We start from the raw sequence: 13,529 nt of genomic DNA on the forward strand, positions 1-13,529 counted from the left end.
CCCCGGCTCGTCCACTACTCCGAATATTGCTAGCCCCCAGCTTGGCTTGACCCGGACTTTCACCACCTGAGATATTGTTCCCGCCACTCCTCTCCAGAACCCCTCCAGTGCCGGGCATGACCAAAACATATGGACACGGTTCGCCGGGCTCCCTGAGCACATCCCACATCTGTCCTCCACCCCAAAGAACCTACTCAGCCTCGCCACTGTCATATGCGCTCTATGAACCACCTGAAATTGTATCAGGCTAAGCCTGGTACACGAGGAAGAGGAATTAACCTTACTTAGGACATCAGCCCATAGCCCCTCCTCGATCTCCTCCCCCAGCTCCTCTTCCCATTTACCCTTCAGCTCCTCTACCAAAGCTTCCCCCTCTTTCATCTCCTGGTATATCGCCGACACCTTGCCCTCCCCGACCCATACGCCGGAAATCACCCTATCTTGAATCCCCTGTGCCGGGAGTAGCGGGAATTCCCTCACCTGCCGCCTCACAAACGCCATCACTTGCATGTACCTGAAAGCGTTTCCCGGGGATAGTCCAAATTTCTCCTCCAGCGCCCCTAAGCTCGCAAACGTCCCGTCAATGAACAGGTCCCCCATTCTTCTAATTCCCTGCCCGATGCCAGCTCTGAAACCCCCTATCCATCCTTCCTGGGACAAACCGATGGTTGTCTCTGATCGGGGACCACACCGAGGCTCCCGTCGCACCCCTGTGCCGTCTCCACTGCCCCCAGATCTTTAGCGTTGCCGCCACCACCGGACTCGTGGTGTACCTTGTCGGCGAGAGCGGCAGCGGTGCCATCACCAGCGCCCCCAGGCTCGTTCCTTTGCAGGACGCCATCTCCAACCTCTTCCACGCCGACCCCCTCTCCCTCCATCACCCACTTATGGATCATCGCCACGTTGGCTGCCCAGTAGTAGCCACCCAGATTCGGCAATGCCAACCCTCCTCTATCCCTGCTACGCTCCAGGAACCCCCTCCTTACCCTCGGGGTCTTGCTCGCCCACACAAATCCCGTAATGCTCCTGCTTACCCTCTTAAAGAAGGCCTTAGTAATCACAATTGGGAGCCATTGGAATACAAAAAGAAACCTTGGGAGGACCACCATTTTAACCGACTGTACCCTACCCGCCAGCGAGAGTGGCAACATGTCCCACCTTTTAAAATCCTCCTCCATCTGTTTCACCAATCGTGTCAAATTCAGTTTGTGCAAGGCCCCCCAGCTCCTAGCTACCTGAATCCCCAAATATCGAAAGCTCCTTTCCGCCCTCCTCAACGGTAGGTCGTCTATCCCTCTTCCCTGATCCCCCGGATGGATCACAGGGAGCTCACTCTTTCCCACATTGAGCTTGTAGCCCGAAAAGTCTCCCAACTCCCGCAGGATCTGCATTACCTCAACCATCCCCTCCACTGGATCCGCCACATACAGCAACAGGTCGTCTGCGTACAGCGACACTCGATGTTCCTCTCCCCCTCGAACCACCCCCTTCCATTTCCCCGACTCCCTTAACGCCATGGCCAAAGGTTCAATTGCCAATGCAAACAGCAGAGGGGACAGGGGGCACCCCTGCCTCGTCCCTCGATACAGCCGGAAATACTCTGACCTCCGCCGGTTCGTGACCACACTCGCCACCGGGGCTTTATACAGGAGCTTAACCCAACTGATAAACCCTCCCCCGAACCCAAACCTCCTCACCACTTCCCAGAGATACTCCCACTCTACCCGATCAAAGGCCTTCTCCGCGTCCATGGCTGTCACGATCTCCGCTTCTCCCTCCACCGATGGCATCATTATCACATTTAGGAGCCTCCGCACATCAGTATTTAACTGCCTACCCTTTACGAATCCCGTCTGGTCCTCGTGAATCACCCCCGGAACACAGTCCTCAATCCTCGTGGGCAACGTTTTTGCCAGCAACTTAGCATCTATGTTAAGGAGCGAGATCGGTCTATATGACCCACATTGCAGTGGGTCCTTATCCCGCTTCAAGATCAAAGAGATCGTCGCCTCCGACATTGTCGGGGGCAGGGTCCCCCCTCCCTTGCTTCATTGAAGGTCCTTACCAGCAACGGGGCTAACAGGTCTACATACTTCCTATAAAACTCCACCGGGAACCCATCCGGCCCCGGGGCCTTCCCTGCCTGCATGCTCCCCAGTCCTTTAACCAGCTCCTCCACCCCAATTGGCGCCCCCAAACCAGCCACCTCCTGCTCCTCCACCCTTGGGAACCTCAATTGGTCCAAGAATCACCGCATCCCCTCTTTTCCCCCTGGGGGCTGGGACCTATACAGCTCCTCTTAAAAGGCCTTAAAAGCCTCATTCACTTTCCCCGCACTCCGCACCGTAGTTCCCCTGCCATCTTTGACTCCGCCTATTTCCCTCGCTGCCATCCTCTTACGGAGCTGATGTGCCAGCATCCGACTCGCCTTCTCCCCATATTCATATATCGCCCCCTGTGCCTTCCTCCACTGTGCCTCTGCCTTCCCTGTGGTCAACAGGTTGAGCTCTGTCTGGAGACTTCGTCTCTCCCTGAGTAGTCCCTCATCAGGAGCCTCTGCATAGCTCCTGTCCACCCTTAAAATCTCCCCCACTAACCTCTCCCTTTCCCTGCCCTCTTCTCCCTATGAGCCCTGACGGAGATTAACTCTCCCCTGGCCACCGCCTTCAGCGCCTCCCATACTACCCCCACCTGCACCTCCCCGTTGTCGTTGGCCTCCAGATACCTTTCGATACACCCTCGCACCCTCCCGCACACTTCCTCGTCTGCCAGCAGTCCCACGTCCAAACGCCACAGTGGGCGTTGGTCCCTCTCCTCCCCCAGCTCTAGCTCCACCCAATGCGGGGCGTGGTCTGAAATGGCTATGGCCGAGTACTCCGTTCTCTTCACTTTCGGGATCAATGCCCTGCCCAGAACAAAAAAATCTATCCGGGAGTAGGCCTTATGTACGTGGGAGAAAAAATAAAATTCTCTGGCCAAAGGTCTGGCAAATCTCCACGGATCTACTCCCCCCATCTGGTCCATAAACCCCCTAAGCACCTTGGCCGCAGCCGGCCTCTTCCCCGTCCTAGATCTGGAACGATCTAATGCTGGGTCCAGCACCGTATTGCAATCCCCACCCATTATCAAGCTCCCTACCTCCAGGTCCGGAATACGCCCCAACATCCGTTTCATGAATCCAGCATCGTTCCAGTTCGGGGCATATACATTCACCAGTACCACCTCCGTCCCCTGCAACCTACCACTCACCATCACGTATCGGCCTCCCTTGTCCGCTACTATGTTCTTGGCCTCAAACGACACCCGCTTCCCCACCAGTATTGCCACCCCTCTATTCTTCGCATCCAGCCCCGAATGGAACACCTGTCCTACCCATCCCTTCCTTAACCTGACCTGATCTGCCACCTTCAGATGTGTCTCCTGAAGCATGACCACGTCTGCCTTCAGTCCCTTTAGGTGCGCGAACACTCGGGCCCTCTTAACCAGCCCAGTTAGGCCTCTCACATTCCACGTGATCAGCCGGATTGGGGGGGTTACCCCCCCCCGGCCGACTAGCCATCTCATATCTTAGGCCAGCCCCGTGCCCGCGCCTCCCGCACCCTCAGGCGGGGAACCCCTGTCCCGACCACCTCTTCTATTTTCAGTTCCCCCTCGGACAGTGCAGCAGCAACCCTAAAATCCCCCCCCCCCCCCCCCCCCCCCGCTAGATCCACATCTAGCTCTTTTGCTCCCCCATATTACTTCCGTGAGTCAGCTGACTTCTGCTGACCCCGGCTTCCCCCGCCTTCACGTTGATCTCCCCCATGTGGGAGTCTCTCCTCCTCCTTACCTTCCTCCATCCCCCCCTTTTTTTTTTGCGCTTTCCTGAACCAGCCCCGCCCCCTGTGGCGCAGCTCCTGTTGCGGCTATTATCCCAGTTCCCTCATCCCCGAGTCTCACCTCCCTCCAGCACCGACGCCCACATTCCCCATCATCTTTGTCTACAGGAATAGTGCCAGAAGACTGGAGGATAGCAAATGTTGTCCCCTTGTTCAAGAAGGGGAGTAGAGACAACCTACTATAGACCAGTCCATATAACTATAGACCAGTGAGCCTTACTTCTGTTGTGGGCAAAATCTTGGAAAGGTTTATAAGAGATAGGATGTATAATCATCTGGAAAGGAATAATTTGATTAGAGATAGTCAACACGGTTTTGTGAAGGGTAGGTCATGCCTCACAGACCTTATTGAGTTCTTTGAGAAGGTGACCAAACAGGTGGATGAGGGTAAAGCAGTTGATGTGGTGTATATGGATTTCAGTAAAGCGTTTGATAAGGTTCCCCACGGTAGGCTACTGCAGAAAATACAGAGGCATGGGATTCAGGGTCATTTAGCAGTTTGGATCAGAAATTGGCTAGCTGGAAGAAGACAAAGGGTGGTGGTTGATGGGAAATGTTCAGACTGGAGTCCAGTTACTAGTGGTGTACCACAAGGATCTGTTTTGGGGCCACTGCTGTTTGTCATTTTTATAAATGACCTGGAGGAGGGCGTAGAAGGATTGGTGAGTAAATCTGCAGATGACACTAAAGTCGGTAGAGTTGTGGACGGTGCAGAAGGATGTTAGAGGTTACAGAGGGACATAGATAGAATGCAGAGGTGGCAAATGGAGTTTAATTCAGAAAAGTGTGAGGTGATTCATTTTGGAAGGAATAACAGGAAGACAGAGTACTGGGCTAATGGTAAGATTCTTGGCAGTGTGGATGAGCAGAGAGATCTCTGTGTCCATGTACATAGATCCCTGAAAGTTGCCACCCAGGTTGAGAGGGTTGTTAAGAAGGCGTACGGTGTGTTAGCTTTTATTGGTAGAGGGATTGAGTTTCGGAGCCATGAGGTCATGTTGCAGCTGTACAAAACTCTGGTGCGGCCGCATTTGGAGTATTGCGTACAGTTCTGGTCGCCGCATTATAGGAAGGATGTGGAAGCATTGGAAAGGGTGCAGGGGAGATTTCCCAGAATGTTGCCTGGTATGGAGGGAAGATCTTATGAGGAAAGGCTGAGGGACTTGAGGCTGTTTTCGTTAGAGAGAAGAAGGTTAAGAGGTGACTTAATTGAGGCATACAAGATGATCAGAGGATTGGATAGGGTGGACAGTGAGAGCCTTTTTCCTCGGATGGTGATGTCTAGCACGAGGGGACATAGCTTTAAATTGAGGGGAGATAGATATAGGACAGACGTCAGAGGTAGGTTCTTTACTCCGAGAGTAGTAAGGGCGTGGAATGCCCTGCCTGCAACAGTAGTGGACTCGCCAACACTAAGGGGATTCAAATGGTCATTGGATAGACATATGGACAATAAGGGAATCGTGTAGATGGGCTTTAGAGTGGTTTCACAGGTCGGCGTAACATCGAGGGCCGAAGGGCCTGTCCTGCGCTGTAATGTTCTATGTTCTATTCACTTTAGCTTCTCTTTACCTGTAGAAATTCTTGCTCTCCATTTTTACATTTCTAGTTAGCTTCCTCTTGGACTCTACTTTCTTTCTGCTGAAATGGTACCAATGGTACAGCCCACACTTTCTCCAGGAATGATGCCCATCCATCTCAACTTCCCAGACGTAGACTCTTCCTCAGACCAACAACAGAACTATCTAATAGCTAGACATCGATATGTCATCAGTATTGCTGTTAGAATAATGCTGTTCTGAACCGGATGTTTTCATGTGTGTAATCTTCCCCATCATTTACTTTTCAGGAGCATATTCTCAGCAGCAAGGTTACCCTGTGCAGCCACCAACTATGGCTCCACCAACCTATTTGTCCACTGTCCAAGTTCCTCCAGCACCACCTTACACAGAGGCTCCTCCGTCTTATTCTGAGGTGAGTTAGCTAGTTTACATCACCTTTTGAGATGGACCAAGGAAATATGCACATTGTAATCGCTTTTACAGACCATTGAAAGGAGTTGGTATTTGCTCTTTGAATCAATTGCAGTACAGTTCAGAATCACGACTTTCAAGCCAGGAGCAAATTGAAAGGTTTGGGTGAAAAGGAGAAGAGAACCGTGACTGGGCAATGAGTGGCAGTTGAGGAATTGGTCCGTGCAGAATCCACCAACGGTCTTATAATTAGCACAGACCGTTGGAGATCACAGATGTAGACATGATGAATGAAACTTTGAGATATATATGAAATTCCATATTCTGGTTCTCCAAGTCCACACCCTGCTCATCTGTCCAGTCTGAAGACCCACTTTAATGTGCTTCCTCATTCCCACATTCATCAACAATAGCCACATCCTCTCTTGTCTCTCCTCCTTTTCCTTGCTTCTACCTCACACCCATAGCCCAGCTCCTGCATGTCTCAGTCCTCGGACCCCATGTGTCTTCCCAGGACTTTCACTCATTCAAGCAATGTGGCCATCACTGGCTAAGCCAGTATTTATTGTCCATCCCTAATTGCCCCTTGTCATGAGAATGCCGCTTTAAGAAATGTTTGGCTGCTCATATTACTGCAGTGATGTCAGAGTGTGGGTGGAGCTGGGTTGTCTTAGCTTTTTACTTTCGTTTTAGGCTGTTTGCTGCAGGATGTGTTTTAGTTTTGTTTTCAGTGTTAGAGCTGAAGCCAGACCAAGCAGGTATACTGCTATTTTCTCTGCCAACAAAAGACTATCTCTTGATCATTTGGGTGAATTCAGAATTATCAATGTTTTCAGTAGTGACTTTAACCTGATGTGCTTCTGATAAAGGTTTTGCTTTTAAGTCGTATGGATGTTAAAAGGAAAGCTTAAAGGATTACTTAGTGTTGTAGTCTTTGCGGGTTGTATTTGAATTAATAATTGCTAAGATGTTCACTGTATGTTTTAAAAAGGTTAACTTGAGTTCATAGAATAAACATTGTTTTGTTTTAAAAAATACTTTTCCATTTCTGCTGTACCACACCTGTAGAGTGGGCTGTGTGCTCCCCATACCACAATCTATTAAAGGTTGTGTGTCAGGTGAACTCCATGATACACTTTGGGGTTCTCTAAACCCTGGCTCATAACAAATTGGGGGCTCGTCTGGGATAAAAGTCTATCTATTGGATTGGCTTAGTGAACTTAAAGACAGTGAGGGGTGAGCATATTGTGGGTGCTTTTCAGGTGTGGTATTTCAGTTTAAATGGAGAGTGGGTTGTGGACAATGTCTCTTTCAGAGGCTCTGAAGTTGTTGGGGGTGGAGACGGTCACACGCAGTACCTTACGGACAGAGACTAAAAGCAGACTGTTGGATTTGGCAAAAACATTGCAGTTAACATTACCTGACAAAATGCGAAAAGATGAGGTAATAATGGCGGTGGTTAAGCATTTAAAGTTGCCTGAGATAGAGTTTGACTCATTGGAAATGGCAAAAATTCAGTTACAAATTAGACAAATGGAACATGAGAAAGAATTAAAGCAGCTTGAATACAAAAGAGAAGAAAATGAAAAAGCGAGAGAGGAAAAAGAAAAGGAGAGAGAAGAAAGGAAAACAGAAAGAATAGCCCTAGCAGAACAAAAAGAAAGAGAAAGGGAGATACAGATCAGGGAAAAAGATAAAGAGGGAGAGATTGAACTTCAGAAAATGGCCATGAAACATGACGGTCAGTTAAAATTGGCAGACGTAAAGGGAAACGTACAGTTGGATGACAGTGATGAGGATAGTGAGAAATGAAAAAATGAAATGAAAATCACTGTCACAAGTAGGCTTCAAATGAAGTTACTGTGAAAAGCCCCTAGTCGCCACATTCCGGCGCCTGTTCGCGGAAGCTCGTATGGGAATTGAACCGTGCTGCTGGCCTGCCTTGGTCTGCTTTCAAAGCCAGCGATTTAGCCCAGTGTGCTAAACCAGCCCTTGAAAGAGTGTCATAGTCGAAGGCTTGGTGAGGATCTATTTAAATATGACCAAGCATTGCCAAGGTTTGACGAGAAGGAGGCTAAACAAATGAAATGGCCACAGGACGTGTGGGTGTTACTGATTCAAACAAAGCTGGTAGGTAGAGCTAGTGAAGTGTTTGCATCATTACCGGAGGAGGTATCTGGAACGTATGAGGAGGTGAAAAAATCCATCTGAAGTGCATATGAGCTAGTGCCTGAAGCTTACAGACAAGGTTTAGGAATTTAAGGAAAGAATTTGGTCAAACATACAGAGAGTTTGAAAGGCTCAAACAGAGTAATTTTGATAGATGGATAAGGGCTTTGAAAATAGACCAAACGTATGAAGCTCTCAGAGAAATTATACTTTTGGAGGAGTTTAAAAATTCAATTCCTGATGTAGTGAGAACTCATGTGGAAGAACAGAGGGTTAAAACTGCGAGGTTAGCAGCAGAAATGGCAGATGATTATGAATTAGTTCATAAATCAAAGATTGGTTTCCGACATCAGTTTCAGCCGGTGAGGGATAGAAACTGGGGAAAAGAGAAATACTCAAGTGGTAAAGATGGGTCTGTTTTTGTCCAATGTGTGCAGGAGGGTTTCCTGACACATTATGTAGATAGGCCGACGAGAGGCGAGGTCATATTGGATTTGGTACTGGGTAATGAACCAGGACAGGTGTTAGATTTGGAGGTAGGTGAGCACTTTGGTGACAGTGACCACAATTCGATTATGTTTACTTTAGTGATGGAAAGGGATGGGTATATACCACAGGGCAAGAGTTATATCTGGGGGAAAGGCAATTATGATGCGATGAGGCAAGACTTAGGATGCATCGGATGGAGAGGAAAACTGCAGGGGATGGGCACGATGGAAATGTGGAGCTTGTTCAAGAAACATCTACTGCGTGTCCTTGATAAGTATGTAGCTGTCAGGCAGGGAGGAAGTGGTCGAGCGAGGGAACCGTAGTTTACTAAAGCAGTCGAAACACTTGTCAAGAGGAAGAAGGAGGCTTATGTAAAGATGAGACATAAAGGTTCAGTTAGGGCGCCCGAGAGCTACAAGTTAGCTCGGAAGGACCTAAAGAGAGAGCTAAGAAGAGCCAGGAGGGGACATGAGAAGTCTTTGGCAGGTAGGATCAAGGATAACCCTAAAGCTTTCTATGGCTATGTCAGGAATAAACAAATGACTAGGGTAAGAGTAGGGCCAGTCAAGGACAGTAGTGGGAAGTTGTGCGTGGAGCCCGAGGAAATAGGAGAGGTACTAAATGAATATTTTTCGTCAGTGTTCACACAGGAAAAAGACAATGTTGTCGAGGAGAATACTGAGATTCAGGCTACTACACTAGAAGGGCTTGAGGTTCATAAGGAGGAGGTGTTAGCAATTCTGGAAAGTGTGAAAATAGATAAGTCCCCTGGGCCGGATGGGATTTATCCTAGGATTCTCTGGGAAGCTAGGGAGGTGATTGCTGAGCCTTTGGCTTTGATCTTTAAGTCATCTTTGTCTACAGGAATAGTGCGAGAAGACTGGAGGATAGCAAATGTTGTCCCCTTGTTCAAGAAGAGGAGTAGAGACAACCCCGGTAATTATAGACTGTGAGCCTTACTTCAGTTGTGGGCAAAATCTTGGAAAGGTTTATAAGAGATAGGATGTATAATCATCTGGAAAAGGAATAATTTGATTAGAGATAGTCAACACGGTTTTGTGAAGGGTGGGTCGTGCCTCACAAACCTTATTGAGTTCTTTGAGAAGCTGACCAAACAGGTGGATGAGGGTAAAGCAGTTGATGTGGTGTACAGGGATTTCAGTAAAGCGTTTGATAAGGTTCCCCACGGTAGGCTACTACAGAAAATACAGAGGCATGGGATTCAGGGTGATTTAGAGGTCTGGATCAGAAATTGGCTAGCTGGAAGAAGACAAAGGGCAGTGGTTGATGGGAAATGTTCAGACTGGAGTCCAGTTACTAGTGGTGTACCACAAGGATCTGTTTGGAGCCACTGCTGTTTGTCATTTTTATAAATGACCTGGAGGAGGGCGCAGAAGGATGGGTGAGTAAATTTGCAGATGACACTAAAGTCGGTGGAGTTGTGGACAGTGCGGAAGGATGTTACAAGTTACAGAGGGACATAGATAAGCTGCAGCACGGCTGAGAGGTGGCAAATGGAGTTTAATGCAGAAAAGTGTGAGGTGATTCACTTTGGAAGGAATAACAGGAAGACAGAGTACTGAGCTAATGGTAAGATTCTTGGCAGTGTGGATGAGCAGAGAGATCTCGGTGTCCATGTACATAGATCCCTAAAAGTTGCCACCCAGGTTGAGAGGGTTGTTAAGAAGGCGTACGGTGTGTTAGCTTTTATTGGTAGAGGGATTGAGTTTCAGAGCCATGGGGTCATGTTGCAGATGTACTAAACTCTGGTGCAGCCGCATTTGGAGTATTGCGTGCAATTCTGGTCGCCGCATCATCGGAAGGATGTGGAAGCATTGGAAAGGGTGCAGAGGAGATTTACCAGAATGTTGCCTGGTATTGTTGCTCGTTTTAGCCTTAGTTTATTTGCTCTAATTCTGTCACCTTTGCTCTTGAGTCGCCAGGTATCTTTCTGATACCGCCACGTGGTCCAAGTCCAAGTAATGATTAATAATCCAACACACCGCTTAGTAAGAGTTAAATCAACGCTCATTTATTATATACAGCAATTAATACTTATACATTAATTCTACTTCTAAGCTACTACCTACCACTAACAGGCCAATGCTTAACTTTGGAAATGGCCCACCAGGTCAGGGAAACGAATGGCCTTTCGAATGGGTTCTGAGCCTGCGGGATTCAAAAGCTGGTACAGGTTGATAGTCAGGAGTGTCTATCTGGTAGCGATTGTTGGAGTAAAACTTACGTTTTCTTTCAGCAAGGGTCTCGAAGGGTGCGGAGAGGAGAAGAAGGGTCGATTTGAACTTGGCCCCTATTCTTATAGTCCCCAGGGGCTTCCCGCCTCTCCGGGCGGACCTTGTACCTGGTTCCAAGTGATTGGACTTGGTCCCAATCACTTGGTTCGATATTCTCCAATACTGGAGCGATTCCCTGATCGAGGGGTGGTCGTTTACCTCTCTTTGTGTCAGCTACTACTGGCGCCGAAAGGTCTGGGTCGGCTTTGTGTTGCTAATTTGTAGCAATTGTTCCCGGGGATGGCTGCTTAGTGTGCAGATTGCTGGGGTGTTGTGATGTTGATGGCTGCAGGTATCGATTCGGTCTGGCATTTTCCCGAGGCGAATACACTGTTTTACCTGCAGCTGTCTGTTTGAGTCCTGTTGGCTGATTTTCCCATCAGCCTCTTCCGTTCGCCATTTTAGATCGGAGTTTGGCCATTCTAATCGGGAGTCAGCCATTTTACATGGCTACATTCCCTCCTTGTGATCCTAACGCGAAGCGTGAAGGATCACATCAATTTGTTACTTTCCATTCCCTGACCGGGGGGGGACACCTCCTACATGGCCTCTGCACTGACCATAGCTATGCACAAAAATGTTTAAACTAACAATTCTAAGGGCGCTATGTCAGACAGGGACATGCATTACGAAATAACAAACTTGGAACCTCTAATTTATCCTCAGTACACTACACTCGCTAAACATTTCATTATCCTATCTTCCTCAAGCATACAACAAATCACATCATTCCATAATCTTTCCTGGCTTGGCAGTCAAGCTCAGGATCATACAATGTTTCTCATAAAAAGTTTTGTACATCTCTTTATTTACAGCAATAAACGCAAGTGAATGCACTTTATTATTTTGTTATAGATCGCAGGGGTCGGGGGTCTGGTCGGAACCGAATATAGGGTATCTGATCCTATATACCGGGGTTCGAGCGCGGTACGCTCTCCTTCGCCATTTACGTAGGCCCATAGTCTGCACTACACAGCAGAGTATCGCCAACGCTAACAGTGTTTTGATCACGTAGGACAGGGCATACCAGGTTATGAACCTGGCACACCAGGAAGATGCAGTGTCGCTGGTGACTGGGCTCTGGGTACTGCGGGGCAGTGAAACATTAACGGCTGGGGGGGGGGTTTGAAGTCATGGGGTTCGCGTTCACGCGCAACCAAATGTCCAAAATTAAAATGTTGATCACGGTGAAGGAAGTCCTCATGGCTGTCCTCTTTCCTTTTCTTTCTTTGTGTTCTCTTTATTTTCTCCGGTCCTGGAGCTTCTCGAGTTCTGTAGAAACAAGTAGAGTATCTGTAACTACCTTGGTTTAATATCCGGTATAGAACATAGAACATAGAACAATACAGCGCAGTACAGGCCCTTCGGCCCACGATGTTGCACCGAAACAAAAGCCATCTAACCGACACTATACCATTATCATCCATATGTTTATCCAATAAACTTTTAAATGCCCTCAATGTTGGCGAGTTCACTACTGTAGCAGGTAGGGCATTCCACGGCCTCACTACTCTTTGCGTAAAGAACCTACCTCTGACCTCTGTCCTATATCTATTACCCCTCAGTTTAAAGCTATGTCCCCTCGTGCCAGCCATTTCCATCCGCGGGAGAAGGCTCTCACTGTCCACCCTATCCAACCCCCTGATCATTTTGTATGCCTCTATTAAGTCTCCTCTTAACCTTCTTCTCTCCAACGAAAACAACCTCAAGTCCATCAGCCTTTCCTCATAAGATTTTCCCTCCATACCAGGCAACATCCTGGTAAATCTCCTCTGCACCCGCTCCAAAGCCTCCACGTCCTTCCTATAATGCGGTGACCAGAACTGTACGCAATACTCCAAATGCGGCCGTAGCAGAGTTCTGTACAGCTGCAACATGACCTCCCGACTCTGGAACTCAATCCCTCTACCAATAAAGGCCAACACTCCATAGGCCTTCTTCACAACCCTATCAACCTGGGTGGCAACTTTCAGGGATCTATGTACATGGACACCTAGATCCCTCTGCTCATCCACACTTTCAAGAACTTTACCATTAGCCAAATATTCCGCATTCCTGTTATTACTTCCAAAGTGAATCACCTCACACTTCTCTACATTAAACTCCATTTGCCACCTCTCAGCCCAGCTCTGCAGCTTATCTATATCCCTCTGTAACCTGCTACATCCTTCCACACTATCGACAACACCACCGACTTTAGTATCGTCTGCAAATTTACTCACCCACCCTTCTGCGCCTTCCTCTAGGTCATTGATAAAAATGACAAACAGCAACGGCCCCAGAACAGATCCTTGTGGTACTCCACTTGTGACTGTACTCCATTCTGAACATTTCCCATCAACCACCACCCTCTGTCTTCTTTCAGCTAGCCAATTTCTGATCCACATCTCTAAATCACCCTCAATCCCCAGCCTCCGTATTTTCTGCAATAGCCTACCGTGGGGAACCTTATCAAACGCTTTGCTGAAATCCAGATACACCGCATCAACTGCTCTACCCTCATCTACCTGTTCAGTCACCTTCTCAAAGAACTCAATAAGGTTTGTGAGGCATGACCTACCCTTCACAAAGCCATGCTGACTATCCCTGATCATATTATTCCTATCTAGATGATTATAAATCTTGTCTCTTATAATCTCCTCCAAGACTTTACCCACTACAGACGTGAGGCTCACCGGTCTGTAGTTGCCGGGGTTGTCTCTGCTCCCCTTTTTGAACAAAGGGAC

General features: G+C 48.2%; 1 protein-coding gene and 1 long non-coding RNA gene across 2 annotated transcripts in view; both read left to right on the forward strand.

Annotated features, from left to right (window-relative positions):
• Nucleotides 1–13,529, forward strand: part of dazap2 (DAZ associated protein 2) — a 103,852-nt gene that overhangs the window by 42,366 nt on the left and 47,957 nt on the right. Inside the window, exon 2 of the mRNA XM_072493983.1 lies at nucleotides 5,728–5,852. Coding sequence (XP_072350084.1) covers nucleotides 5,728–5,852 — 125 coding nt within the window. The remainder of the gene's footprint in view (nucleotides 1–5,727; nucleotides 5,853–13,529) is intronic.
• The window catches only part of LOC140405530 (uncharacterized), a 31,060-nt gene continuing 24,464 nt past the window's right edge, over nucleotides 6,934–13,529 (forward strand). The window contains exons 1-2 of the long non-coding RNA XR_011938630.1: nucleotides 6,934–7,087; nucleotides 7,167–7,294. This is a non-coding gene — a long non-coding RNA (uncharacterized lncRNA). The remainder of the gene's footprint in view (nucleotides 7,088–7,166; nucleotides 7,295–13,529) is intronic.

Source organism: Scyliorhinus torazame, chromosome X, assembly GCF_047496885.1.
Source record: "Scyliorhinus torazame isolate Kashiwa2021f chromosome X, sScyTor2.1, whole genome shotgun sequence".
NCBI classification, from domain to species: domain Eukaryota; kingdom Metazoa; phylum Chordata; class Chondrichthyes; order Carcharhiniformes; family Scyliorhinidae; genus Scyliorhinus; species Scyliorhinus torazame.